The following is a 27,754-nucleotide window of genomic DNA, read 5'->3' as shown; positions in this document are numbered from 1 at the left end:
TCACCTCACCTTGGAAACTGCTAAAAGTGCAAGTGAGTGAAAGAAAACCCTGATTTCCACTGTTTAAAGAAAAAACATTTTCCTAATTTTAACAGTGAACACTAAACAGAAACTATTAACAAATCCAAGCCCCCTTTTCCTTCACTAATTATGTTCTGACCCCAACTTTAAAAATGCTGTTTCAATAACACAATTACTGAACATTACATTAACTTAATCTCTCAAAGTCCATACAGTCTCTTATGCTGTCTTCCTTCTGGTCTTACAAATCTGTGGTCTTCTTCCTGACTCATCTTCTTTTTACTGCAAGGGTTTTTGTATACAATTTCTTGGTACCTTTAATAGATGGTGCCTTCTGAGATTTCTTTTTGAGAGCCCCTTTCAGATGACACGTGCTCTCCCATTCAATGCGTTGTCAGCTTTGACTTATTTTCAGTATTTTCTTCCTTTTGATACAGGGTAAAAAATGAGGTCTGCAGATGCTGGAGATCACAGCTGAAAATGTGTTGCTGGTTAAAGCACAGCAGGTTAGGCAGCATCCAAGGAACAGGAAATTCGACATTTCGGGCATAAGCCCTTCAGGAATTCCTGATGAAGGGCTTATGCCCGAAACGTCGAATTTCCTGTTCCTTGGATACTGCCTAACCTGCTGTGCTTTAACCAGCAACACATTTTCAGCTTCCTTTTGATACACCCAACATTTTACCCTCTCATGGGTCCAATACTGTCAATGCAATAAATTCAAATTCAATTGGGTTTTGGGTCCTGGGCATATTTAAAATTAATTGGTAAGATTCAAATCCATTTGCCTTAACATCAAAACACAATGCCAAGTTGATTGTTACACATGATCAATTCTCAGCACTCTCTGCACCTGTTAGCTAGTCACAGACACATGTGCTGTCACAATCTCTCAGCTCAGAAAAGCACTTTCTGTCTTAAAGTGACCATGCACTCTTTCGACTTCGTAACACTCTCACTTAGAGTCATAGAGATGTACAGCACGGAAACAGACCCTTCGATCCAACTCATCCAGATATCCTAACCTAATCTAGTCCCATTTGCCAGCACTTGACCCATATCCCTCTAAACCCTTCCTATTCATATACCAATCCAGATGCCTTTTAAATGCTATAATTGTACTAGCCTCCACCACTTCCTCTGGCAGTTCATTCCACACACGCACCACCCTCTGCAAGAAATAATTGCCCCTTAGGTCCCTTTTATATCTTTCCCCTGTCATCCTAAACCTATCCCCTCTAGTACTGGACTCCCCCACCCTAGGCAAAAGACCTTGTCTATTTAGCCTATCCATGCCCCTCATGATTTTATAAACCTCTATAAGGTCATTCCTCAGCTTCCAATGCTCCAGGGAAAGCAGCCCCAGCCTATTCAGTCTCTCCCGATAGCTCAAATCCTCCATCCCTGGCAACATCCATGTAAATCTTTTCTGAACCCTTTCAGGTTTCACAACATCTTTCCGATAGGGAAGAGACCAGAATTGCACCAAAGGTGGCCGCCATCCCAACTCCTGTAGTCAATGTTCTAACCAATAAAGGAAAGCATATCAACGCCTTCTTCACTATCCTTTCTACTTGCAACTCTACTTTCAAGGAACTATGAATCTGCAAGAATCTTTGTTCAGCAACACTCCCTAGCATCTTACCATTAAGTGTATAAGTCCTGCTAAGATTTGCTTTTCCAAAATGCAGTAGCTCGATTTACCTACATTAAACTCCATCTGCCACGCCTCAGCCCATTGGCCTATCTGATTAAGATCTCGTTGTACTCTGAGGTACTTCTTCACTGTCCACTACACCAATTTTGATGTCATCTGCCATTTAGTAACTATACCTCCTATGTTCACATCCAAATCAACAAACTAGCATGGTCATTCTAGCAGATGAGAGACTTAACAAACAATCAAGGTATTTTTCAATGTATAATTTCAGTTACATCATACTGTAAACTTTTGCTATAAATTTTGTGTCTTACAAATGTGTACTCCACAACCCCCGATGAAGGAGCAGTGCTCTGAAAACTAGTGCTTCCAATTAAACCTGTTGGACTATAACCTGGTGTTGTGTGATTTTTAACTTTGTACATCCCAGTCCAACATCGGCATCTCCAAATCATTTTATATAAATGACAAAAAGTAGTGAACGCAGCACCGATCCTTGTGGTACACCACTGGTCACAGCCTCCAGTCTGAAAAGCAACCCTCCACCACCACCCTCTATCTTCTACCTTCGAGCCAGTTCTATATCCAAATGGCTAGTTGTCCTCGTATTCCAAGAGATCTAACCTTGCTAACCAGTCTCCCATGGGGAATCCTGTCAGACACATTACTGAAGTCCATATAGATCATGTCCACTGCTCTGCTCTCATCAATCCTCTTTTTTACTTCTTCAAAAACTCAATCAAGTACATGAGACATGTTGACTATGCCTAATCAGTCCTTGCCTTTCCAAATATATGTAAACCCCGTCCTTCAGGACTCCCTCCAACAATCTGCCCACAACCAATGTTTGGTTCACCGGTCTATTGTTCCTTGGCTTTTCCTTACCCTATTCTTAAATAGTGGCACTACGTTAGCCAACTTCCTGTCTTCTGGTACCTCATCTGTGACTCTCGAAGATACAAATATCTCAGCAAGAGGCCCAGCAATCACTTCCCTAGCTTCCTACAGAGTTCTAGGGTACACCTGATCAGGTCCTAGGGATTTATCCACTTTTATGCATTTCAAGACATCCAGCATTTCCTCTTCTGTAATATGGATATTTTTCAAGATGTCATCATCTTTTTTTTAAGCTTGTTACTGTTTGACTTCCCCACCCTAATGAAAAGATAGAACCTCTTTCTAGGGATATGTTTGCTTCTAGGGCCACTCTCTGCGCTGACACATTTTCTTGCCTTCCACCTTTGTACTTCATGCTCTCTAATCTATAAGCCTAATTTCCTTCTCCGCATCCTATATACTCAATCAATTGCCTTATTTTCTAATGGCCTTTCTTGCTCAACATATAATATCTGCATTTGTCCATTGACTCCATCATCTGGTAAATATTTGACTTTAGTAATCATGTTTTGGGATTGAAGGCCGCACTCTATTCATCAGAATTGATCTGTCTTTCATCAGACAAACTGTCAATTGTGACAGTCTAATCTTCATAGCAGTGTGACATGCAGTTATGAGAAACATCTGGTTCCTCATTACTTTCTATAATCCCTTCAGAATCTGTAAATTTGTAATCCACACTGAGCAACCTTGAAAAACATACTTGAACAATCATCATTTTTCTGTGTTTACCAATAACCTTTCTGGAGCCACTCCACTCTTTAAACCTATACTTTTATAATAAACTGTCTATTCCCAATTAAAACTGGCTTCCAATGGACTTGTGTTACAGTTTAAACTACGATTATACAAGTTAGATGTAGGAAGGATATTCCCAATGGTGGGAGGGAAGGTCCAGAACAAGGAGTCATAGATTAAGGATAAGGGGTCAGCCTTTTAGGAGCGAGATGAGGAAAAATGTCTTCATCCAGAGTGTGGTGAGCCTGTGGAATTCACTATCACAGAAAGTGGGTGAGACCAAAACAGTGTGTTTTCAAGGAAGAAGCAGATACAACTCTCGTGGTAAAAAGGGATCAAGGGCTTTTGGGTGGTGGTGGGGGTTAGCGTATCAAGCCATGCACAATTGATTGGTGGAACAGGCTTGAGAGGTCTGTGGCCTATTCTGCTCATATCTTCGATATTTCTATGTAAAAGCTCGCAAATTATTTCTCAGACAGTCACGAAAACCTTTTTTGCCGGTGTGTAGTACATTCAAATGCTCAACCAAAGTACAGCTAACTAGAACTCTTTATTAAGCTGTTGGCAGATCATTAATTTCTGACGGAACTGCTAGATTTCTATGAAGAAGCAACTGATATATTCTCCAATCTTTTCCAGAGAATTTTTGGCATTGTCAGCTCATGCTGTTGCAGATGATCATTTTGGCTGATCTGCCAAATTTTTATGAGCTAATTTGCCTACTCTGGCAGAGTTTCTTTCACAAATCCTGTTACTAAGAGCATTTGCCCATCATATTCATAACTATTACAGAAATGTCATGTTTATATTAGCCCACATATCTATAAATTCATCATTAGCAAATTCCCCTCCTCCAATTAACATTCAGAAATTTAGCCAGTGGCCTACCCACTTTTCAAGGACCTTATCCATAATTATTTTCTTTACTATGCATTATTGCCAACTTTCAGAAAAGATTTACAAGGATGTTGCCAGGGTTGGAGGATCTGAGCTATAGGGAGAGGTTGAATAGGCTGGGGCTGTTTTCCCTGGAGCATCGGAGATGTGACCTTATAGAGGCTTATAAAATCAAGAGGGGCATGGATAGGGTAAATAGACAAGGTCTTTTCCCTGGGGTGGGGGATCCAGAACTAGAGGGCATAGGTTTAGGGTGAGAGAGGAAAAATTTAAAAAGGACCTAAGGGGCAATGTTTTCTCGCAGAAGGTGGTGTGTGCGCGGAATGAGCTGCTACAGGAAGTGGTGGGAGCTGGTACAATTACAGCACTTAAAAGATATCTGGATTAGTATATGAATAAGAAGATTTTAGAAGGATATGAGCCAAGTGCAAGCAAATGGGACTAGATTAGGTTCGGATATCTGGTCAGCATGGACGAGTTGAACCGAAGGGTCTGCTTCCGTACAGTACATCTCTATGACTCTATAGTGGCCATATCTACAAAATGCAAATTTAAAAATGCGTTTTCCTTCATCTCACACTACCCATTTTCTCATTGAAATCCATTGATAAAAGTAAATGGCGTGACTGTATCTTTCAGTGCTTCTTACAAATCTCACATTTGTCACTTATCTCTGTTGCAAACTTATTGTGTTCCTCCTTTATTGCTGTATTCTTAATCAAAATGTTTAACTTTTTGGTATTATTAACTATTTAATGTTTTAACTATTTAATGTCTTGTTATGTAAATTTCTGTTCCCTAATGTCAATGATACTTCCTAATTTCTTAAGTGGAGAAGTTTCATTAAAGAAATGCAACAGTGTAATGAGTAATTGCAAATTCACAGGTTTTCCAAATACAATAATCAAATTATTTCACATGTCCAGTATAAACTGCGCATTTTTCTCCAACCAATGGCCTACCTATACATTTGTACTAATAAATGATTATAAAATTACCAGAATCAATGAATGACTACTTGTATTACAGATTTTAGTGTTATCATGTCAAAACTGAAACTGTGGAACTCTCAAGTTCCTCAACGTTGTTCCAACCCTCAGAGTCTAGTTAGCATTGCAACCACTTGGTTCCTCACATTGTAGATGTGCATCCACTATCTAATACCTCACAATTGAAATATTCTGCCAACACATCACTCCATTGAACCTTCATGGTGATAAATACAATGCACTTCTTCTTTTGTATGGTTGTCTATCAGCTGTACCTCGGCTGTCTTGTCTTTGTGTACTTCATTTTCCGTCCAGTATTATGAATGCTGCTGGAACTAAATGTTTTTCAAGGAATTTTTTTACCACACTTAGCTCCCGTCAAAACCAGACTTCTGTCTAAACTTAATACTTTGCCGCAGTCAAAAAGACCATTAGACACAAGAGGAGAAATAGGCCATTCAGTCCATCAAATCTGCTCCATCACTGAGTCATGGGAGTTCTGATAATCCTCAACTGCATTTCCTGTTATTTCCCTGTAAGTCTTAATCCCTTATTAATTAAAAATCTGTCTCAGCCTTGAACTCACTTAATGATCAGCCTCGAGAGCTCTCTACAATAAAGAATTCCACAGATTGACTACCCTTGAAGAGGAGAAATTCCTCATCTTTGTCTTAATGTTTGACCCCTTATTTTGAGATTATGGCCTGTGGTGCTGGATGCTCCCGTAAGGGGAAACAATCTTTTCACATTTACCCTGTCAAGTCCCATACGGATCTTATAGATGTCAAGAAGGCCACCTCTCCTTCTTCTATATACTAATAAATACAGGCTCATCCTCTCCTGAGAGACAGTGCCACCATTCCACGGTCAGCCTGATGAACCTTCTTTGGACTGCTTCCAATGCCAGTATACTTTTCCTTAGATAAGGAGTATAAAACTGTTCACAGTATCCCAGCTGTGGTCTGATTAGAGCATTGTACGGTTTGAGCAAATCCCCCTTAATTTTATACTCCATTCCATTTGCCTTCCCTAATACCTACTGAACTTGGATGCTAGTTTTTTTGTGATTTACAGTTGAAGATTCCCAAATCCCTCTGTGCTGCAGTTTTCTGCAGTCTTTCACCATTTGACTAATATTCAGCTCCTCTACTCTTCCTGCCAAATTTCATAACCTCACATTTTCCCACATTATATTCCACCTGTCAAGTTTTTACCCACTCACTTTACCTGTCTATATCCCTTTGACTTAGAAACAGCAACTATCCTTGTTACATGGGAAGACAACAGAGGTTAAAGTTTGGTAGAGCAGTCCAAGCAGATAGTTTTCTTGTCAGAGTTTTATTTCAAATCAGAGAAAAACAAAACTCTAACCTAGTGTTAAATCTTCCCGTTAATTGAGATAAACATCACGTGCTCCCTACTTCCATTTGGTCTCTGGCATCCTAGCCAAACCCTACGAGATGATAACAGAAGGGTGGCTGGAGCAAGTGAACACAAGGAACGTGGCTGGAGGCAGTATGGCTCGAGCAAGCCGAGCCAGAACACCGAGAAAGGGGGGCTGAAGCACACAGGATCAGTGGAAACTTGGTTAGAGCAAGCAGATTGGGAAGCCAGAGGAGGTGGGGCCACTGAGGCTGGAGGTAGTGCAACCAGAGGGTGAGGGTGGCGGCTGTGGGCAAAGTGAGTCAGCAACTCCATTCTGCCAAAGGGGATGTGGGAAGACGGCCTGTTAAGGAGGTGGAAGAGCAACACAATGGGAGGAGGTTGGGGAAGGACTGCAAAACAGAAGTCAGGAGCTGCAAAGAGGTCAGGGAGAGGAAGAGTAAAGAGGAACAGTAAGGGAGGATCAGAAAAGGTGAGGGGTGAGGAGCAGAAAGATGAAGGGTGGGAACAGCAGCATATGTTGGGGAAAGCAGTTTTTAACCTTTCAATAAAGGAATGGACATGACTATTATAACTAATACCATCTGTTGAATAATTTAATATTGAATAGCTTTCTTTCATAAAAAATTACATTGTGTTACCACATTTCAATGTATCTCATACTGTGAATTACTTGATGTACAGTTAGAGTGCTAGAGAAAAATATACAGTCTTTTAGCTGTGACCTTACCAGCCTGCAGAAAACTTCTTTACAGTAATGGATTTTTCTGTATAGAAGTTTTGTACTTGTTTTTTCAAAAAACATTTGTTGCTAACTTATGCCCGTTATCTCATGCCAATCTAAATAATGTTATGTTTGAAATTAATTCTTTACTTGTGACATAGCTTTAAGTCTAAAAGAGTGGTCATGATTATTAAGTTTTTAAAAAATTCTTCTAACTGCTTCTGTGTAGATTGAGATTTCCAATATGTCAGCATAAATACAGAAAGTAATGTAGCTAGGAACCTGCATCACCTCATGAACGAGTTAATGAAAATGAAAAAAGTAGCCTCCAAAAATCAAAATGTAGCCCTTGAAAAAATCATCTTTGACCCCGGTCGCTGTGCATCTTGAAGACGGTGCACACTGCTACTACCATATGCTGGTGATGGTGGGAGTAAATGTTGAAGCTATTAGATAGGGTGAAAACCAAGCCTGCTGCTTTGTCCTGGAGAACACTAAGCTCCTTAAGTGTTGTTGGACCTGCATTCATCCAAATAAGTGAAGAGCATTCTATCACACTCATGGCTTGTACACTCTGGATGGTGGACATGATTTGAGGAATCAGGTGGTGAGTTACTCATCACAGAATTCCTACTCTCAGACTTTTTACTGAAGCTACAGTATTTATATCCAATTTAGACTCTGGTCAATGGTAACCCCAAGATGTTGATAATGGGGGATTCTGCAATATAGTTAACGTCTAGAGGCAATGGTTGGATTATTTCTTACTGGAGATGATTATGACCTGATATTTGCGCGGCGAGAATGTTCCTGCCCACGTATTTACCCAAGCTTAAATGGTGTCCTGCTTTTCCTGCATTTGAATAGAATTAACCTGTTTCAGAATCTGAGGAGTCTGGTGTTGTACCTTGTGCTATTATCAGCAGATCTCCCACTTCTGACGTTATGATGGAAAAATAATTGATAAAGCAGCTGAAGATGGTTGGTCCAGTACACTACCCTGAAGATCTGTAGGGATTCGTGTTGCACCATGGCAGTGTCCCTACCTTTGGGTCAGGAGATCCAGATTGAAGTCCTAGTTCCAGGTGTGTAATAAGGACTCTAAACTGGTTGATTTTTTTTTTGAAACCTTTAAAACCCTGTGATCTCCTGATAAAATTTCCAGTAGCTAAGATAACTGACCTCTAATCACCCCAGAATTATTTTTGTGTCTCCAACCACATGATGCAAATATAATGTTTCCAAGTTTGCTGATGAAACAAGTTCAGGAATGAGAGTGTTGAGGAGGATGCAAAGAGGCTTCAAGGGGATTCAGACAGGCTAAGTGATTGGGCAAGACATGACAGACAGGATATAATGTGTAAATCATGTGAAGTTTTCTACTTTGGTAGGGAAAACTAAAATGCAGATTATTTCTTAAATGCTGAGAGATCAGGAAGTTGTTAATGTCCAAAGAACCAACAGGAGTTGGCTGCTCAGGCACACTGAAGACCAGGATGTGTGGAAAAGTAAGTGACTTTTTGGCATCATGGAATGGGGCTGCTAGAAAAGAAGATGGTGACTGGGCGGGGGGAAGGGCAGGGGAGTGGCTTTCTACATTCACTTTATCACTCGTGATCACTGTCTCTTTTCTTGTTTGCCAGAAACTTAAAGAATCTGAGCACTGGTGGGATACGTTAGAGTTAGCAGCAGTAAGTTACTTGACTCCTCAATAATGTCAAAGTTGATCTGATCAACCCATCTTGGCAGTGGATTGGGAATTATGATCCTGGGCATTCAACCCCAGAACTTAATTCCTCATCCGTTTTTTGTTTTTGCTGGACCAAGTGTGTGTGGGTGAGAGCTCTACGAGATTGTTAAAAGATTTTTCTTCATCGCATGGCTTTAGCGATCTGCTCAGAGTGGATACGGAGTGAGTGGCTAGTGAGTGGCATGGCAGTACAAGTTAGCACAGATATCGGGCGGGGAATGTGGTGGATGTCTGGTGGCATGGGTTTACATGGAGCTGGCATACAGAGGGCATGGGACCAGGTTCAATTCCAGTCTCAGGCGACTGTCTGCATGGATTTTGCATGTTTTCCCTGTGCCTGTGTGGGTTTCCTCTGAGTGCTCTGGTTTCCTTCCACAGTCCAAAGATTGTGCAGATTAGATGGATTAACCATGTTAAATTGTCTGTAGAATCCAAGGAATGCAGACTAGCTGGGTTAGCCATGGGAAATGCAGGGAAACAGGGATAGGGATGGAAAACAGGATAGGATGCTCTTCAGAGGGTTGGTGTGGACTTGATGGGCTAAATGGCCTGCTTCTACAGTGATTCCACAGATTCTATATGAGAAAAAATGTGCAGCTCCAGAGTGGCAATTTGCACCTACATTAGGTGATGAAATACATGGGCTTGAAGCTTCAACATGTGAACTTCTGTATCAGTGGTAAAGGACAGTTTTCCCAATTGGCTCAGCTGACATCCCAATCTGGCAGTGATAATCCAGTTTCCAATGGCTACAGGCCCAAATTGACCAGTAGTAGGGACCTGTAGTTAATATGCAATGACATTGCTTAATCTAGTTTTTATAGTTCAGAAATTGCACACTGTGAAATGAGCTTAAACTATGAAATGTCACACAGATAGTAAATGAAATTTGATTACTGGTATAAATAAGTGTTCAGTGTCTGGCCATGATATAGAAATGATGACTCAGTACAATGTAGAATACATTACACAAATTCCACTCATTTGTTTCATTTTGTATTTGGGTGGCATGGTGACTCAGTGGTTAGCACATGCTGCCTCACAGCATCAGGGACCTGGGTCTGATTCCGGCCTTGGGCGACTGTCTGTGTGGAGCTTGCACATTTCCCTCTTGTCTGCATAGATTTCTTCTTGGTTCTCCAGTTTCCTCCCACAGTCCAAAGATGTGCAGGTTAGATGAACCAGCCATGCTAAATTGCCCATACTGTTCATGGATGAGTAAGTTTGGTGCATTAGTCAGGAGAAAATGTAGAGTAATGGGGTAGGGGAATGGATCTGGGTGGACTTGTTGGTTCAAATGGCCAATTTCCACAGTAGGAGCTCTATGATTTCTATGATTGAGCACTCATCAGGCTGAGCTTTTCGTGGTTACTTGGATTTTGGTGCCACATAATTTTTAAAGTAACCCAGACTCTCATTATCAACAAATATAGCATCATGCTCTTCCATTTGTTTTCACTGCCCTTTTTCTTAATCCTTTCTTCCTCTTTTTCTGGCCACTTCTTGATTTTGTCATCTCACATGGTATAGCCACTCCCAACGTAACAATCACAGGTAAAGCTACCTCTTAACACTCCTTTTGAGTCCATCCACATCCCTCTTCCCTTGTACATTTTCTTCTTCCTGTATCTACCTCTGGTTTTTAAAAAATGCATGCGCGTACTGAGTTCCAGATTATTACCACTCCAGAGCCACAATGTAGTTGATTTTTTGCTGTCTTCTGAAGTAGCCTACCAAGCCAAATAGTTATAATACATTATCATACTTGCAATTGGTTCAAGAAGGCAGTTCATCACCAGCTTTTGAAAGGCAATTGTGGGCAGGTAATAAATATTAGTCAGGGCAAGGACACCCACATTCTGAGAACATAATGAAAATATAAATAGGAGTAATATGCAACTTGTACAAAACCTTAGTTCTGCTAAAATTGAAACCATGTGTACACTGATTTGAACTCCACTGTCAAAAGAATATAAAGGCAGTTGAAAAGGTTCAGATTCACTGGGATGCTGCAAATGACAAGTGTTGCTAGCCAGGAATACAAACTTGAGAAATGACAGCTTTTTCCACTTCAACTAAGGCTAAGGGGAGATCTGACAGAACTCTTCAAGGTTATGAAGGATAATTACAATGACAGCCATCAATAAGAGACTACAAGTTTACAATCAAAAACAAAGTGGGTACAAGGGTTGAAAATTGTTCTATGCACAACATGTAATTATTTGTGAATCTGTCTGACTTAAAGTGCTATTCAGGCAGAATCCATAAATCTCATTCAAGGAAATTAGTTGGTAACTTGAAAGGATATAAAGAAGAGCAAGGAAGTGGGATCAAACTAAGTGGCTCATGTAGAGAAAAGTAGTGGTGCTGATTAGATGGGTTAAATAGCTACTTCTGTGCATTGATATTCTATGATTATCAGATTCTAAAAGAAAGCACTAATATAAATTTAGAATTTTGACTTTTCTTTATTTAATAAGAGCGTCAAGGAGTACTTGAATAGAAGGCTAGAGGAGACAGTATCTCAAAGAGATTTAACTTTTAAGTTAAAGATTCATTTTATGCAATTAGTAAGGACAGCAGTCATAGTCGTGGTAATCAGGCTGTCAGGCCAAAGAAGCTGAGTTCAAATACCACCACAGCAAGTGGTGAAATCAAACTCAAAAAGTGAGGCTTGGTGCTTGAACACCCTTTGAAATCTGTCAAATTGTGACAATGCTTCCACCTTGAGCAGGTGTGGCCATTGTGAGATTCTACTCCCCACAGTGGGCAGTAGACTCTTAATCTCCTCAGATCAATTTGGGGTCGGTATAAATAATGTGTCACATAAATCTCAAGACTAAATAATAAAAAGATCTACTTTGAATATTTAGATAGAGCAAACCTCAGTGTGATGGTAGATTCATTGTGTCTGTTATTACCACCTTCAATCAGGTGCTGCACAAATATATCATACCTGTATCGGGATATGTTACGTTTCTGCTTACTCTGCAGTTTCCCCATGGCAAAAAAGCATTAACTGGACGCATCTAAAAGTCCGGTAAACAGCTTACTGGCCAGCATGATGTAAGATGTAATTCTCAGTGCTTTTAAGCCAGAGCCTAAGAAGAAAGGAAAGTCAAATAGTGCAATGACAATATTGAAGTTGCAAATGCATAAATTAAATTCATGAATTAAATGCATATTTTAAAGTGTCACTTGAAACAAGCTGGGGTGGTACCAACTGCCAAGATTTTTGATAAATATTTTGCAGAACCAACATGCTTATGCAAAAAAGCACAAAGTATTCTTTAATTAGATTCATGGAAAATATCAAAAAGAATGGGTACATTGTGCCATCCCATAACTTCTAGTTACATAATTCCTTTAAAATGTCTTAGAGATTGGCATCATATGCATTACTGTGGGCAATGCCTTGTAAGGCAAGCTTGTCCATCAGTGAACCACATTTATCCAAATTAGCCAGAAAAACAAAATCTAGGCAATGTTACAAATCCAGACAAGGTTTTGCAAAGTTGTAATTACAACACTTTGCAACATCTTTGGTACGCTTATACCATGGAATGTGAACCGAAAATAGCCCTAACTTACGTCTCTGAGCACTTTATCTGATCGACAGGAGAATGCTGCCAACACTCTGTCCTCTGTTTGCTATCAACACAAATCTTTTTTTTTGTATGCAGTTCAGCATCGCCTTCCATCTGCTGAGGCTTTGGGTTATCTCTCTGGATGGATGAATTAAGATGAAGCTTTATAATGACCTTACATTGAGGTGTATGCCCAGTTGTTTCTATGTCAGTAACCTGCAGGGTTCTTACCTTCACAGAGCTGTCTAAGATTGATTGCTTATTGTTTTAGCTTTGTGTTTCTCGGACAGAGTTTATTCATTCCCATTCCTGCTAGCTCTAGATATTCAATCCTCTTTGTTGCATCCGACTTTATCTTGGCTCCTCACTAACCCTCCCTTTGGGTTGTACCTGGCAACGCCTCTCCGGTATCCAAGGGGGTCCCTCCCTCTAACCTGTCCCACGCCTCCACTTCCGGTCCGTCAGTCTAACCCCTCCTCCACCGTCCCCAGGGAGTGAGGTATGAAGGGAAGGTGTTTCATGTTGCAGTAATCAACTGGGAACAGGTTTCATGTCTGAATTATAAAGACAGAAAATAATTTTTCAAAGTTGTTTTACATATTCCAACCAAAAGACAATTTTAGAGATAAGCGTCACGAAGCATTTTACCCTGCCAGCAAAATTAATATATAATGAGGTAATTGTGTGCAGAATTTCAAATGCATCAGTGGATGGATGCAATGGATTTTACCTTATTTTATTAATCAACATTGTTTGTAATTCCACATCCCCCGAATGTATACCCTGAATTTCTTGGGGTCCCCTTTTCATCAGTGGATCACGGTTATCCAAATTAGCCAGGAAAACAACACCTAGGCAATGTGACTGGATTCCTTGGGAAGCTTTCTTGGTATCAGATTCTTCCCTTGGTGGACAGTACCATTTTAATGGTGTGTTAAGTCAACAATGTGACTCTTTCACCTCATCTCTCATCCTGTCACTGTGAATTACATGGTTCCACTGCCTTAGACATCAAAAAATGTTTCATTCACATAGCCTTCTTGGTTCATATCTCCCACAGGTTTTGTCTCATTTGCAAAGCAACAGCTAGCTGTACCAAGTGCTGCGCTCCCATTATGTCTGTCCTCTCCGTCAGCTCCTGTGCTCAGCATCTCAATGCCAAAAATCACTTTTTTCTTCTCTGTGGTAAGTCACACTCCATTTTAGTGATCATCTTATGACTTCACAAACACCTTCTGACCCTTAATTACCCTACTGATGCCGAGGCTATTATTTGTTGCCTTACTCCTAGATGTTCTTACGGTGGCAGTGGTGAATGTGCTCCTACAATATTGTTCAGTAGAGAGCAGGGAGATCCACAGTACCTGTTCTGCTCATCCTAGCCTTATTTGTCAGAGTGCAAGTTGTCTGCATTATCCATTAATTATGAGGGGAAAATTAAATCTTACGTATGATGTATTGTATGACCCCACATTCTCTGTGCTCAAAAACATTTGACTGCACCTCAAATAACCCATTTACGGTGTACTAATTAATGACTGACTCCACTCAAAAGCAAAAATATTTTCACAATGTCTTTCACTTGTGTACGATGTTAAACTGTGCACTTGGGGAAGCTTCAAATGGCCGGACTGGAGCATTGCGTTCAATTTTAGTCACCTCACATAGTGAGGGATAATGAAGCTTTGGGTGAAGTAGATAGAATGGCTGAAGTGATACACTATCTTCGGCCTTAACACTGATCAGTGCTGGAAAATTAGTTGGAGTTAGTTTTATTGATGATACAAAACTTGGACAAAATATAACTGTTGTTTCCACACTGACAGATGAAAGGAATTTGTCCAGTGGGATAGTCTATTTGGACTCAGTAGCAAGTGTTAATATAAAACATAAAGTCATATTAAGAAGTACTTCACAGAGACACATTCCTTTTGAACAGACTTTAAAAAGGCATAGGAATGTGGATCCCTTGCTGTCTGTCTGAAGACAGCTGAACAAATTTCTGGAGTAGGAGAACCTTTCAAGCTGTGAGGTGCTTAAAGGCCAGTGAGATTCCAAAATCTATCAACTCTGCAAGTTCATTTGTGAGGTTGGTGAATTGTCCAGTTATTCGAAATTGGAATAATTTCTGTTTCTATGTGATAGTGAGATGATGGAAGAGGATAGTAGGTGGGTGGGCATGATTAGTTGAGATAGACCTAAGAAACTAAGTAGCCATTTACTATCATGTGGATAAATTATCAGTCTGTTCCTAAGACTGAAGCTAATGAGTATAAATGTTTAAAACCACTTTGAAGATAATGAAGTGGCAAAGGAGAAATTCCACTTCCCATAAAAGTTTTGGAGAATCTTTCAAAATCTCAGATTTAAATGTGAGGTGTTAGTAGGATGAGATCGGACTTTAACTCATTCTTGTCCTTTTTTGTAACATGTTCCATGAGTCAATTTGTTAAAGGAACATGGTTGAACCTTCCAAAAAGTAGCTCACCAAAGCTTTCTCAAGGGCAATTAAGGATGTGCATTAAACATCATTGAAGAATGAAAGAATAAAAGAAAATGCATGTGCCAGGAATGGAGAACAAATGGTCGCCATTTTGGACTTTGGATGAATAGACCAAGCTGTGCTTTAATATCATGAATCGGGATGGAAGTTGAATTCAATCCATGTTAAAATCCTGTATCTGCAAGTCCTTCTCCTGAATCTTCCACTCTGTCTAATAGAAATGCAAGTTATTTATAATCTGAAGCATCTTTCACAACTTCAAGGCATCACAAAGTACTTCACAGCTAACTTTTGTTTGAAGTTTAATGACTATTGTGACTTCAGTAAGCAAGGAAGCAAATAAAAGGATGACCACATAATTTGCCTCTGTAATGAATATTGACCAAAAAACCAGGGAAGACTCTTAATACAAAAGACACCATGGATGTTGAAATTCCTGAGTAAAAACACAACATTTTTAGAAGGTCTGGTGGAGACCAGTGGAGAGAAGAATGGAGTTAACCTTTCACGTCAGTGACTTCCCATCAAACTTTTTGTCATCACGTGTTTAGGAAAATGCTACTTGGCAAACGGAGGTTGAGTTTTGGTGCTGGTAGTGAGAACACTCACCAATTGCACTGATAAAAGATCAGTGATTGGAAATATTTCCAATGTTTCTTTTTATCCACAAGTCGCCAGACCTTGAGTATTCACAGCATTTTATATTAATAAACAGACTTCCTTGCATGACATGGAATCTATTAGCTCTCTGAGTATATAGAGCCTCAGTTTAACATCTTGGCAGACAATGCACACTTCCATCAGCATTGCATGAGAGTGTTAACTTTTATTTTGTGCTTAGCCAGAAATTGAAAAGATGCTATGTATTGAATAAATAATTTGGAGATCTCACAAACGCAGATGTGACTTTTATTTTTTGAAAACAGAGCATGTTTATTTAGTAATTTCATACAAATTTGACATTAAATTTTGCAAACAAAAACACTGCTTCAACTGCAGATTTGAACACCCACTCAAGAAGTAAATGAGGAACACTATTTAGCATTTCCTCATAAACAAAATGCAACATAGTGCATTTTGATACCCAATGTTATGTCCTGAAATGGCAAGTGATTGGAATAAAAATTGAGTACCGTCTCTAGTTCTGGTCTCCCTGTTATAGGAAGGATATTTTAAGCTGGAGGAGGTTCAGAAGGGATTTACCAGGATATTGCTAAAAATGGAGATTTGAGTTATAAGGAGAGGATGGATTGGGTGGGTGGTTAGGAGGTTAAGAGGTGACTTTAGAGAAGAGTTTAAAATAATGAGGGGTCTAAATAAGGTGAATGATAAGTGTCTTTTCCATAGAGTGGGGGATTTCAAGACTATGGGACATATTTTTAATGTGAGAGGAGAAAGATTTTAAAAAAGACATGAGGGGCATTTTTTTTTTTTAAAAAGAGTAATTTGTGAGTGAAATGGATTTCCAAAGGAAGTGGTGGATACAGTTACAATGTTTAAAAGCCATTTAGATCAATACGTGAATAAAAAAGGTTTGAAGGGATATGGGCCAAGCGCAGGAAGTAGGGACAAGTTTAGTTTGGGATGTTGGACTGAAGGGCCAAATGACTATTTCTGCTTTTCCCCCCAAAACAGAGATCTGCCAGACACAGATAATAAATGCCCCTTTACAAGGTGAATCCCTATTCTCCTAGAATTCTGCTCGTGTTTCATTTAACATGAATCAGAGAAACTGTGTACGTCAGCCTCAATCACATGAATAACCCAGCACATTCAGCATTGTTTAATTATTTAAGCATCCACCAAAAATAAATCTGCATCGTGCAGTTGGTCTGATAAGTATATCCTGCATGCTGTGACAAGGCAGCAATTGTCTAGGGTCCGGAATGCACCGACTGAGAGTGATGGAAGAAAGCTCAATCATGGCTTTCAATTGCTAATTAAATAATTATTATAGAGAGTAACATATGCAGGGCCTCAGGTAAAGGTGGGGAGTGGCAATAGATGAGCTGCAGAGAGCCAGCATGAATGCAATGGGCCAAATGGCTGTTTTCTGTGCTGCAACCATCCTGTGATAAGGAAAACTTCCCATTGGAAGGAAACTTGGTAAGCAGATATTAGATAATCAGGAAGAGAGTTAGGGGATTTTTTTAACCTGCAAACTGTGCAAGTGCAGAGTAAAAGGGGAATTGAATAAATATATAAGGGTGAGAAATGTGGGGAAAAGATAGGGTATTTGGAAAACTCTTTCAAAAATCAGCACAGGAATGCTGGGCCAAAAGTCCTCTTCCATTATCTGTATGATCGTACAAGATAGGTTCTTAATCAAGAGGGGAATCAAGGGTTATGAGGATAATGTAGGAAAGCGGATGAGGAATGTTGGTCAGCCATGATCCCACTGAACAGCAGAACAGGTGTGCGGGGCCAAATGACCTACTCTTGTTCCCGTTTTTAATGGTTTCCCTCAGCTTTTTGTTTATTGCTCGGATAAAGTGTACACTGTGACAATACAGAACTGTCATTTGTACCTGATAGTCGAGTGATCCGTAACCACGATCTACACTTAGAAAAGCAGAAGTATTGTAGGTCCAGTTCATGACCACAGAATATGAGGTTAACAGAGACAATTCCTGATTCAATGTAGAACTGAAACAAGTTGTTTACTGCTTCAAAACAGCTGTTGATTTTAGAGAGAAGAAAAAAATACTGAGCACGCATTATTGATGTTAGCGTAGAGATAGAAAGCAATTTCTGATTCTGCATCCGAGAAGTTCAACTTCTGGAATAGGAGGTGAATAGTTTGATTTGATCACTGTGTCTGGAGAGAGAAGGTGCCCTTGAGACAAGCCAGCTCCTGATTGTTTCTGGTAAGAATGCCCATAGCTTTGTAATTCCCACTGGCCATCCAAGTCGGCAGCGCGACAGGAGGGAGGTCGAAGTAAGTGTTTGGCAGAGAGTACTCACCCTAAGTGCCAAACAAAAGAAAGTAGTTTTGTGAGACAGTCATTTAAACAGGAAACATTTATCCATCTAATTGAAGCCACAAGTTTTGACTTTTAGAGATTAACTGATTGCTTTTATGGTAATATTCTATTTGCTTTCCTGACCAACGTCTCCCCTCCACACCCAAGAGATTATGTTACTGAAGTTCCTTGTGCATGACCTCATCCAAGAGCCCTTTGTTCATGTGTTACAACACTTCATTCTCACTGTATTATCCACACAAAGTTCTACTTAAAAATTCATTTTGCATACATTGTTCATTAAAATGTTACGGAAGTAAATACTGTAGTAATAAGATTGAAAGATAGACAAGTGGATCAATCTAACTTTTAATTAAATTAGGTGTTCAAACTATTCCAGTGTAATTAGAATTTTCAGCTAGTCCACTCTGAGTACTTATTCTTGTCTACCCCTCAGCTCCTGTTAAAAGCGCTTATAGAGAAGGGCACAGATGAGTTCAGCAGGCAATTTGTCTTGCCTCAGAGATTGTAGTCTTTTCCCTAAGTGCAACCAATGACCAGGATCATTCTCATTGTTCATGACACTTTGTCAAAATCCTTTGAAAGATTTCATCAAGACGACGAAATATCCCTCCCTGCCTCCGTACCCTTAAAATCTGCTTTCCTAAACATCTCCCCAGGCAACGCCTTCAATAGGAAAACATGCGGAACCACAGCTGTATAAAGAGTTTCATTACTTATGATCAACTCAGAAAGGTTTTAATTTGCTCTGATAGCATGACTGTTTATGATTCTTCACCATTATACCTGTGCAATGTTTCCTCCCACTCAATCTATCATCCACTTTGATAGTTAGATGCTTGGGAGTGATTAACTATTTTAATATCCTCATCATGAATCTTCACAGGAACAATATCATTAACTAGCTTTTTAAAAAATTCTACAGCCAGTCCTTTTGTCTAGCTTGTGTTTTAAGAGAATTATTATTGCCCCATTTGACAAAGGTCTCCATCAAGTCCCGATATTTACTTTGTTCTTCCCAATTGACACCCACAAGTATTGTAACACTAACATACTGCAATTGTTATACCATTGTATTCTGACCGACATCATTCCTTTAGCAAATGAAAAGTAAAGGTGGCAATACACAACCCGAAGGAGAAGCTGGTGTTTGTTAACATTGGGTCCAAGAAAATCTTGGAAACTTATACCAGCTGGATATTATTTGGCTGGTTGTGTCCATACCAGTCAACAAAGATCTGACTACACTAATCCTATTTTCCAGCTCATGGCCAATAGCTCTGGAGGCTTTGACAATGCAAGTGAATATCTAAATTCCACTTAAATGTTACAAGAATTTCTAACTCAAACCACCTTTTCAGGCAGTGTTCCACACTTCAGCATCCTCAGTGATAAAATGTCTCAACTTTCCGCTTATCCTTCTGCCAGTTGCCTTACACTTATGCGTTTTATCCTATTAGAAGAAAGAGCCTTCCATCCACCTGGTGTCTCTCGTAATCTTAAAACACCTAACTGGTTCACTGTCAACCTTTGCTAGTCCAAGCATAACCTGATCTAGCCATCCTGTTAAAGAGATTTGTGAATATGCAGTACTGATCTGCAGTACTTTCCAGGGTCCTACCATTCATAGTGTATTTCCTTCCCTTATTAACCTTTCCCAAGTGTATTGCTTCACAGTTTTCCATGTAGAGTTCCATTTGCCATTGCTTTACCTAGCTGACCAGTCCCTTGATATCCTCCTGCAGTTTGTTGCTATCCTCCTCAATATTTAACATCCAACTAATTTTCTGTCATCCGTAAACTTCTTTGTTTTACCCAAATCATTAACATACACCAAAAAACAAAAGGGCTCCAGCACTGAGCACTGTGGAACCCCACTGGAAACAGACTTCCAGAAAAATCTCTCCACTATGACCCTTTGTTTCCTGTCTCTCAGCCAATTTTGGATCCAATATGCCAATTCGCTTTGGATCCTATGGGCTCTTACTTTCTTGACCAGTCTGCCAAGAGTGACCTTATCAAAAGTCTTCCTAAAGTCCACATAGACCACATCAAATACTTAACTCCTAGTTACCTCCTCAAAAAATTTCAATCAAATTTGTTAAACACAACTTTCCCTTAACAAATCCCATCTTGACTATTCCTGATTAATCTGTATCTCTCCAGGTGCAGGTTTAGTCTGTCACTCGGAATTCTTTCCAATAATTTCCCCCACCATTAGATTAGCTGGCCTGTCATTTCCTGGTCTATCTCTTTCTCCATTCTTTTAATAATGGGACATTGTTAGCAGCCCTCCAGTCTTGTGGCACCTTATATGTGGCCAGAGAGGATTCGAAAATTAACGCCAGAGCTTTCGCTATCGCATCCCTTGCCTCTCTCAATCTTCTGGGAAGGTTATTGATAAATGATCAGGATTGGAGACTCTTGCTGATTTTTCCTCATCCAGGTAAAAGAGGTGATTTGAGATACCCCGAACTGTGCCGGGATACAACAAGGAGAAAGTGAGGACTGCAGATGCTGGAGAATCGGAGTCGAAAAGAGTCGCGCTAGAAAAGCACAGCAGGTCAGGCAGCATTGGAGGAGCAGAAGAGTCGACATTTTGGGCATAAGCTCTTTTTCAGAAATATAGAGGGGAAGGGAGAGATAAATGGCGGGATTGGTGGGGGGGGGGCGGGGGGAAGGGAGGTTGGATGGCGATCGATGCAGGCTGATGGGAGGTGATTATGATCGGTCTTTAGGGAGGGTGGAGTGGATAGGTGGGAAGGAGGATAGACAGGTAGGTCAGGTCAAGAGGGCGGTGCCGAGTTGGATTCTTGGGAGATGTGGCTGTAGTAGCGGAACTGCTTCAGGATATGGTTGAAGAGCTTCAGGGCAGAGATGACGACCTAGGGGGTGCAAAGCCCTTCAACACTGCAGCACCCTCTTGACCTGACCTACCTGTCCATCCTCCTACCCATCTATCCATTCCACCCACCCTAAAGACCGATCATGATCACCTTCCACCTATTGCCATCCCACCTACCTCCCCAACCCTCCACCCCAGCCCCACTCTCACCCATTTATCTCTCAGCCCTTTTCCCACTCCACATTCCTGATGAGGGGCTTATGCTTGAATAGTTGACTCTGCTGCTTCTTGGATGCTGCGCTTTTCCAGGAGTACGTTTTTCGACCCTTCTGAAAAGCTATTCTTTTTAAGTACAAACTACAAACGTGGAGCAGAAGTAGGCCATTTCACCCCTTAAGTTTGCTTCACCATTCAATGAGATCATAGTTGATATGTTTTGTGTTCTGAACTCCACCTTGCCATCTCTCTGTAATGCTGCTGTCTTAAAAATATTCAATGACAGAGTTCCAAAGTTTCACAACTCAGGAAAAAAAAATCCCTTCCATATTTGCTATATAAAAACCACTCAATCTTATATACTTCTGTCAAGTTACCCCTCAATCTTCATCTTTTTGTCATTATACCTATTAACCATATTCTCTATCAACACAGCCACCTCCAATGATGTGTGATACATACCATCAGCTCCCTCTTTATTCCTGCACTTGTTTTGAATCATATGCTTGTAGGTACAGCAGGTAGTGAAGAAGGCTAATAGCATGCTGGCCTTCATAACAAGAGGGATTGAGTATAGAAGCAAAAAGAGGTTCTTCTGCAGCTGTACAGGGCCCTGATGAGACCGCACTTGGAATACTGTGTGCAGTTCTGGTCTCCAAATTTGAGGAAAGACATTCTGGCTATTGAGGGAGCGCAGCGCATGTTCACGAGGTCAATTCCTGGAATGGCGGGACTATCTTATGTTGAAAGATTGAAGCGACTGGGCTTGTATACCCTTGAGTTTAGAAGACTGAGAGGGGATCTGATTGAGACATAAGATTATTAAAGGATTGGACACACTGGAGGCAGGAAACATGTTCCCGTTGATGGGTGAGTCCCGAACCAGAGGGCACAGCTTAAAAATAAGGGGTAGGCCATTTAGGACAGAAATGAGGAGAAACCTCTTCACCCAGAGAGTGGTGGCTGTGTGGAATGCTTCGCCCCAGAAGGCAGTGGAGGCCCAGTCTCTGGATTCATTTAAGAAAAAGTTGGATAGAGCTCACAAGGATAGTGGAACCAAGGGTTATGGAGATAAGGCAGGAACAGGATACTGATTAAAGATGATCAGCCATGATCATAATGAATGGTGGTGCAGGCTCGAAGGGCAGAATGGCCTACTCCTGCACCTACTGTATTTCCACTCCACGTTCCTCCTAATTCATACTCCATCAGCCTATCCGCCTCGCAATTCACAATATTTTCCAGGTTGTGTCATCCGCCAATATTGAAACTGTGCCAGAAATCCCAGCACCTAGATCGTGCATGTTGATTGGGAAAAAAACAGCAGTCTAATACAAACCTTTGGAGAATTGTAATATGTACACATTTCTCACCTGAATAACTGTTCATTACCACTTGCTGTTTTCTGTCGCTCAGCCAACATCATGCTCATGTTGCCGATGTCTTTGTAATTCCATGGGCTTCAAATTTTGCTGAAACCCTGACAGGTGGCGCTTTATCGAAAACTCCTTGTGAACCACTTAAATTGCATTGCCCTCATTCACTTCTTGCCTCGTTAAATAAAAGGTCAATCAAATTTGTTAAACACAATTTGCCTTTAACATCTACACTGGGTTTCCTTACTTAATTCACAGTTGCACAGGTAACTGGTATTGTTTTCCAGATTAATGTTTTTTAGATGTTTTCACTTTATCAAGGTTAGACTGAGTGACCTGTATTTGCTGGGTTTACCTTTGCATTCCTTTTGAAGCAACATTTGCAATTATCCAGTCCTCTCGCACCATCTTTGTGTCTGGACAGGGTTGCAAGATTACTGCTAGTGCCTCCCCAAATTCCATTCACATTACCCTTGGTCTTGGTGACTTATCAACTTTAAATGTAGCCAGTGTTTCCAATCCCTAATCCCTCAAATTGTGTAGCAACAGCAGCCTTGTTGAGGGTATGGCTCCTTGCACATGTAATGCTCATGCCAGGAGTTGTATTGCTGTCTACTTTGTTAAATTTGTGAGCACTCTTACCGCTTTGAAAGGACAGTGACATGGGAGTCCATATGTATATAGTGGCTCTGGGCAGTCTTGTCCAGGTGGAATCACTAAGTCCAGTAGTCGGCAGACATCGTCATAAACACAACTTCCAATTTCATCAACGCACGGAACTTTCACCCAAACTCCAGCAACTTCCTTTTCCAGTGTTATGTTAACCTATCAAACAACAGCAGTTTACCTTTAGGTAATACCCTTTAATATGTAAAACATTTCAAGGACAGTGGTTTTCAAATTTGACACCAAACCACTTTTGTGATTGGTAGAAAAAGTCAAGTGGAGATGAGGAAAGAAATCTTTCATTCAGAAGGTGGTAGGGGTCCAACACTTATAGCCTCAAATAGGTAGTAGAGGCAGAATCCCTCAACTCATTTAAAAGCAACCTTGATAGGCACCTCAAGTGCTGAAATTAAGCGAATGCAGAAAAGTGGGATGAGGGAGGCTGGCTCATTTTTCTGCTGCTGCAAACGTAATGGACCAAATGGCCTCTTTTTTGCTGTCAATATTTCATGAATTTTTGATGAGATATTAAAATGGATGCTCAAAAACATACTAAGAGAGGGTTTTTTTTTACAGAAAACCTTTTATTTTACGTGCCTTTTCTATTTCCTGACTAATTTTCTTCCCCATATTCTGACTATCGTTAGGAGCCTATGTCTAACTGCCATTGAGTTGTTTTTCCTTCGCGGTCCTTCAGCTCTACTCACGCAGATTCTACATCTTCTACCTTGCCAGGGACCTGGATTTGATTCCAGCTTTGAGGACTGTGTGTGGAGTTTGCACATTCTCCCTGTATCTGTCTATGTTTTCTCCAGGACCCTGGTTTCCTCCCACTGTCCAAAGATGTGCAGGTTAGGTGGATTGGCCGTGCTAAATTGCCCCATAGTGTCCAGGGGTGTGCATGCTAGTTGGATTAGCCATGGGAAATGCAGTGTTAAAGGGATAGGGTAGGGTGGCTGGTCTGGACAGAATGCTGCTCGGACTTCATAGGCCAAACAGCCTGCTTCCACTCTGTACAGTTTCCAGCTGATTCTATGAAAATCTTAGGAAGGGAGTTCCAGAGTTAAGGATTCAGTAACTGAAGCATTAAAAAAAACAAGGATGGAAACAGGTGAGATTTGGAGGAATACAGATATCTCAGAGAGGTGTAAGGCTGGGTGGGTAGACAGGGGTCAGGGATGTTAAGGCCACGGAAGGCTTTGAAAAATGAAAGTAAAACTGCGAATGCTGGAAACATGAAACAAAAACAGAAATTGCCAGAGAAACTCAGCAGGTCCGGCAGCATCTGTGGAGAGAAAGCAGAGCTAATGTTTCTGAAGAAGGGTCACTGGACCTGAAATGCCGATTGTGCTTTCTCTCCACAGATGCTGCCAGACCCGCTGACTTTCTCCAGCAATTATGATTTTGCTGGTGAAGAAATGAAGGTGTTGGTGGATTGGGAGCCAATGTATTTCAGAAGTCTCTGGGTGACAGAACTCAGTCCAAGTTGGACAGTAGAGATTTGAATCAAGTCTACAAAAGTTGCGAGGTGGGAAGAGAACATTGGAATTATGAAGGGTCAGGGGCAAGAAAGCCATTGATGAGGGTTCTGCTGGGAAAACAGGAAGCTGTTGCGAGGTGTAAAATGGATTCTTACCGTCAAAGGTGCTGTAAGATTAACAGCAGTGAAACCTGTAGCACTGGCCTGTAGATCCCCAGGAATAGAGATCGGATCTGGTTGGATTGAAAGACTCTTAAGGACTGCAGGTTCCTTCTCACTCCCACAATTAGCCCAGGAAAAGGTACCTTGACTTAGAATCTGAAAGAGAGGAGATAGTGCAAGTCTGTGAGAGGGAAAAAGATATCTGTCACCTTTGAACTCAATCACTGCAAAGGATGTCAAGGGGCACGTTCAGTCATTCTCTTATCTGAACCACAGTTTTCAGTTTATTAGCACCATCTTGGATTTCAATACCAGACTTCTGAGTCATGAGAAAGGTTACTGTCTGACAGTTCTCACTCCCTGTGCCATCCCGCTGATTATGGTGCACACTCAGCTGTGGTCCTTCCTAGGTTCAAAGTTGCCTCAGTACTGACCTTCTGACAGCACTGGGCTCCCGTGGCATTGACCCTGACAGTGCAACAATCAATTAATAGTTCTCTGACAGTGCAGAGATCTGTTAAGTTTTGTTTGTGACAATGCTGGGCTCCCTTAATACTGACCCTTTGACAATTCAGGATTTCCTCAGCACCATCCTACTCTCAGTGCAAATTACATGACTTCCAGATTAATGTTAGCTAGTGGACAATACAAAATCTAATTCACATAATCATCTCCTCTATGCTTGCAGGCTTATACAGGATGACACGGTGGCTCAGTGCTTAGCACTGTTGCCTCTCAATGCCAGGAACCCAGGTTCAAGACCACCCTTGGGCAATTGTCTATGTGGACATTCTCCCCGTCTCTGCGTGGGTTTCCTCCAGTTTCCACCCACAGTCCAAAGATATTCAGGCTAAGTGGGTTAGCCATGGGAAATGCAGGTAGGCAGGCATGAGTCTATATGGTAAGCTCTCTGGAGAGATACCGTGGACTCGATGAGCTGACTGGCCTGCTTTCATTCTATGATTGGTTATTAATCTGACAGCGTCTCAGTGTTAAAATCCTCATCCCAGACTTTGAAACCTTCCATGGCCTCCCCCCTTCCTATCTCTGTAACCTCCTGCAACCTTCCCAGATCTTTGTGCTCCTCTCATTCTGGACTCATGAGCTTTCCTGGCTTTAATCACTCCATAATTCTCTTTCTAAATCTATTTATCCATTCTCCACCTTCGTGGTGTACCTGAAAACTTGTATCTTTAACTGAGCTGTCAGTCATCCTGAAGATCTTGACCTTTGGGAGAAGGCCTCTCTGTTCAGTGATCGGTCAATGGGCTCATGCCAGAAACATCGATTCTCCTGCTCCTTGGATGCTGCCTGACCTGCTGCGCTTTTCCAGCAACACATTTTAAGCACTCAATCAGTCTGGCTCTTTAAGACTTCATTCTTTATTTCTTCATACAGCCGGGCACAGATTGTCCAGAAACACAGAGGTTATACACATCCATGAGCCTCAGAGGAGCTGCACACATGGCTTAATACAAAGACATTTTTATACTTTTCTTAAGGAAGGGTACAGACCATGATTGCATAGTACATTCACACAATTACCAATCAATACATGATACTGCTTTATTTGACAGTTACTCAGTCCAATGATATTTCCTGGCAACCAATTTTGTCTTCCAACACTCAGGCTACCCTTATCTCATTAACAGAGACTTTGCACCTGCATCTGAAGGTCAGTTAGGATGGCCAGTAATGTCTTATCTCATCCAATTATTTCTATGTTGTAAATGGAACATTGTCTGCTAGTCTCTATTTGAGTAAAAAATGAGGTCTGCAGATGCTGGATATCACAGCTGCAAATGTGTTGCTGGTCAAAGCACAGCAGGCCAGGCAGCATCTCAGGATGAGGGAATTCGACGTTTCGAGCATAAGCCTTTCTGATGAAAGGCTTATGCTCGAAACGTCGAATTCTCTATTCCTGAGATGCTGCCTGGCCTGCTGTGCTTTGACCAGCAACACATTTGCAGCTAGTCTCTATTTGAAGCAGACTGTGGTTAGTCAATTATGCAGCTATAACAGAATTAGCAGTTAGTAACTTAAAAGCTATTTTATGCAGCTTTAACAGAATTGTCAATTTGCAGCCTAGAAGCCATTTTGTCATGTTATTTGCATCAAGAAACCATTTTATTGGCACCTAAGTTATTAAGAGCATCTATTAAGTGGTTGTTCCTGACAACAACTAGTTACCTCAGCCTGTATTCAGATTTCAGATCCTGAATCCGCCCTAATATCTCATGTGGCATGGTGTAAAATTGCATCTGATAAATGTCTTGGGACATTTTATTACGTATAGGTGCTACATAAACGTAAGCTGTCCTTAAAACAGCAATTTGCAGCAACTGTACTAGATCACAGAAACATAAAGAGACTTACCGGCTGCAGCTTCTTATAGTGTAACATCCGGTAGTAGAAAGTGTCCCCATTATCCACTTGATATGCAGAGGCACATCCTAAATAAACGAGGAATACAAACACAACCTTCATCGCACTGTTCCCTGTATAAAGATTCCTGGGGAAGAAATGCAGAAAGTGAAAGAAAAGCCAAGGATGTGTCTGCAGACACCGTGTGAATGGGTCTGTGCAAACACTGACATTAATAGCTGAATGAAACATCCAGGCTGCCTGCCCAGTCAAGTCATAAGACTGTTGCAAATAACCACAAACAAGGATCATAAAGAGAGCAGCAGGATGTATACCTTCTGCATCAAGTTCCAGTACAGATACACTCCTTCGCCCTCTGTGGGCTGGAGGGCTACACTTCAAAAATGGACAAAGCAGTGGTTTGACCTCAGCTGGACCTTTCTGTGCAGGTGTAGCCACTGTACATCAGAAATATCAATGGATAGAACAGTGTAGAAGGAAGGCATCTGATC

At 40.9% G+C, this 27,754-nt stretch overlaps 2 protein-coding genes across 4 annotated transcripts in view; both read right to left on the bottom strand.

Annotated features, from left to right (window-relative positions):
- The window catches only part of wdr31 (WD repeat domain 31), a 43,577-nt gene extending 30,521 nt beyond the window's left edge, over nucleotides 1-13,056 (bottom strand). For 2 of the 3 annotated variants that reach the window (XM_060841749.1, XM_060841751.1), the window contains exons 1-2: nucleotides 12,878-13,056; nucleotides 12,016-12,160 (exon numbers count right to left, since the gene is read on the bottom strand). In XM_060841749.1, coding sequence (XP_060697732.1) covers nucleotides 12,016-12,062 — 47 coding nt within the window. In that variant the 5' untranslated portion in view covers nucleotides 12,063-12,160; nucleotides 12,878-13,056. Of the gene's footprint in view, nucleotides 1-12,015; nucleotides 12,161-12,650; nucleotides 12,785-12,877 lie in introns of all 3 variants that reach the window. The other variant, XM_060841750.1, reaches the window with a different exon arrangement.
- A 2,988-nt stretch (nucleotides 13,057-16,044) lies between these two features.
- Nucleotides 16,045-27,521, bottom strand: LOC132826027 (ganglioside GM2 activator-like). Its single transcript, XM_060841748.1, has 4 exons — nucleotides 27,255-27,521; nucleotides 24,873-25,034; nucleotides 23,213-23,395; nucleotides 16,045-18,114 (listed from the first exon to the last, which is right to left on the bottom strand). The coding sequence occupies exons 1-4, from the start codon at nucleotides 27,492-27,494 to the stop codon at nucleotides 17,959-17,961; spliced, it is 741 nt and encodes a 246-aa protein (XP_060697731.1). The 5' UTR covers nucleotides 27,495-27,521; the 3' UTR covers nucleotides 16,045-17,958.
- Between the last annotated feature and the right edge of the window lie 233 nt (nucleotides 27,522-27,754).

The sequence above is a fragment of the Hemiscyllium ocellatum genome, chromosome 21 (assembly GCF_020745735.1).
Source record: "Hemiscyllium ocellatum isolate sHemOce1 chromosome 21, sHemOce1.pat.X.cur, whole genome shotgun sequence".
NCBI lineage: Eukaryota > Metazoa > Chordata > Chondrichthyes > Orectolobiformes > Hemiscylliidae > Hemiscyllium > Hemiscyllium ocellatum.
Note: the sequence above shows the minus strand (reverse complement) of the source record. Positions and strands in the feature narration are given on the sequence as shown.

Excerpts from the sequence above, each read along its gene's own strand:
- LOC132826027 (XM_060841748.1), bottom strand. The coding sequence starts at position 27,494 with ATGTTTCATTCAGCTATTAATGTCAGTGTTTGCACAGACCCATTCACA. Across the intron at positions 23,396-24,872 it reads ATCTTACAGCACCTTTGACG|GTTAACATAACACTGGAAAA; the intron begins GTAAGAATCCAT and ends GTTGTTTGATAG. Across the intron at positions 18,115-23,212 it reads GTCACTGTCCTTTCAAAGCG|GGTGAGTACTCTCTGCCAAA; the intron begins GTAAGAGTGCTC and ends TTTGGCACTTAG.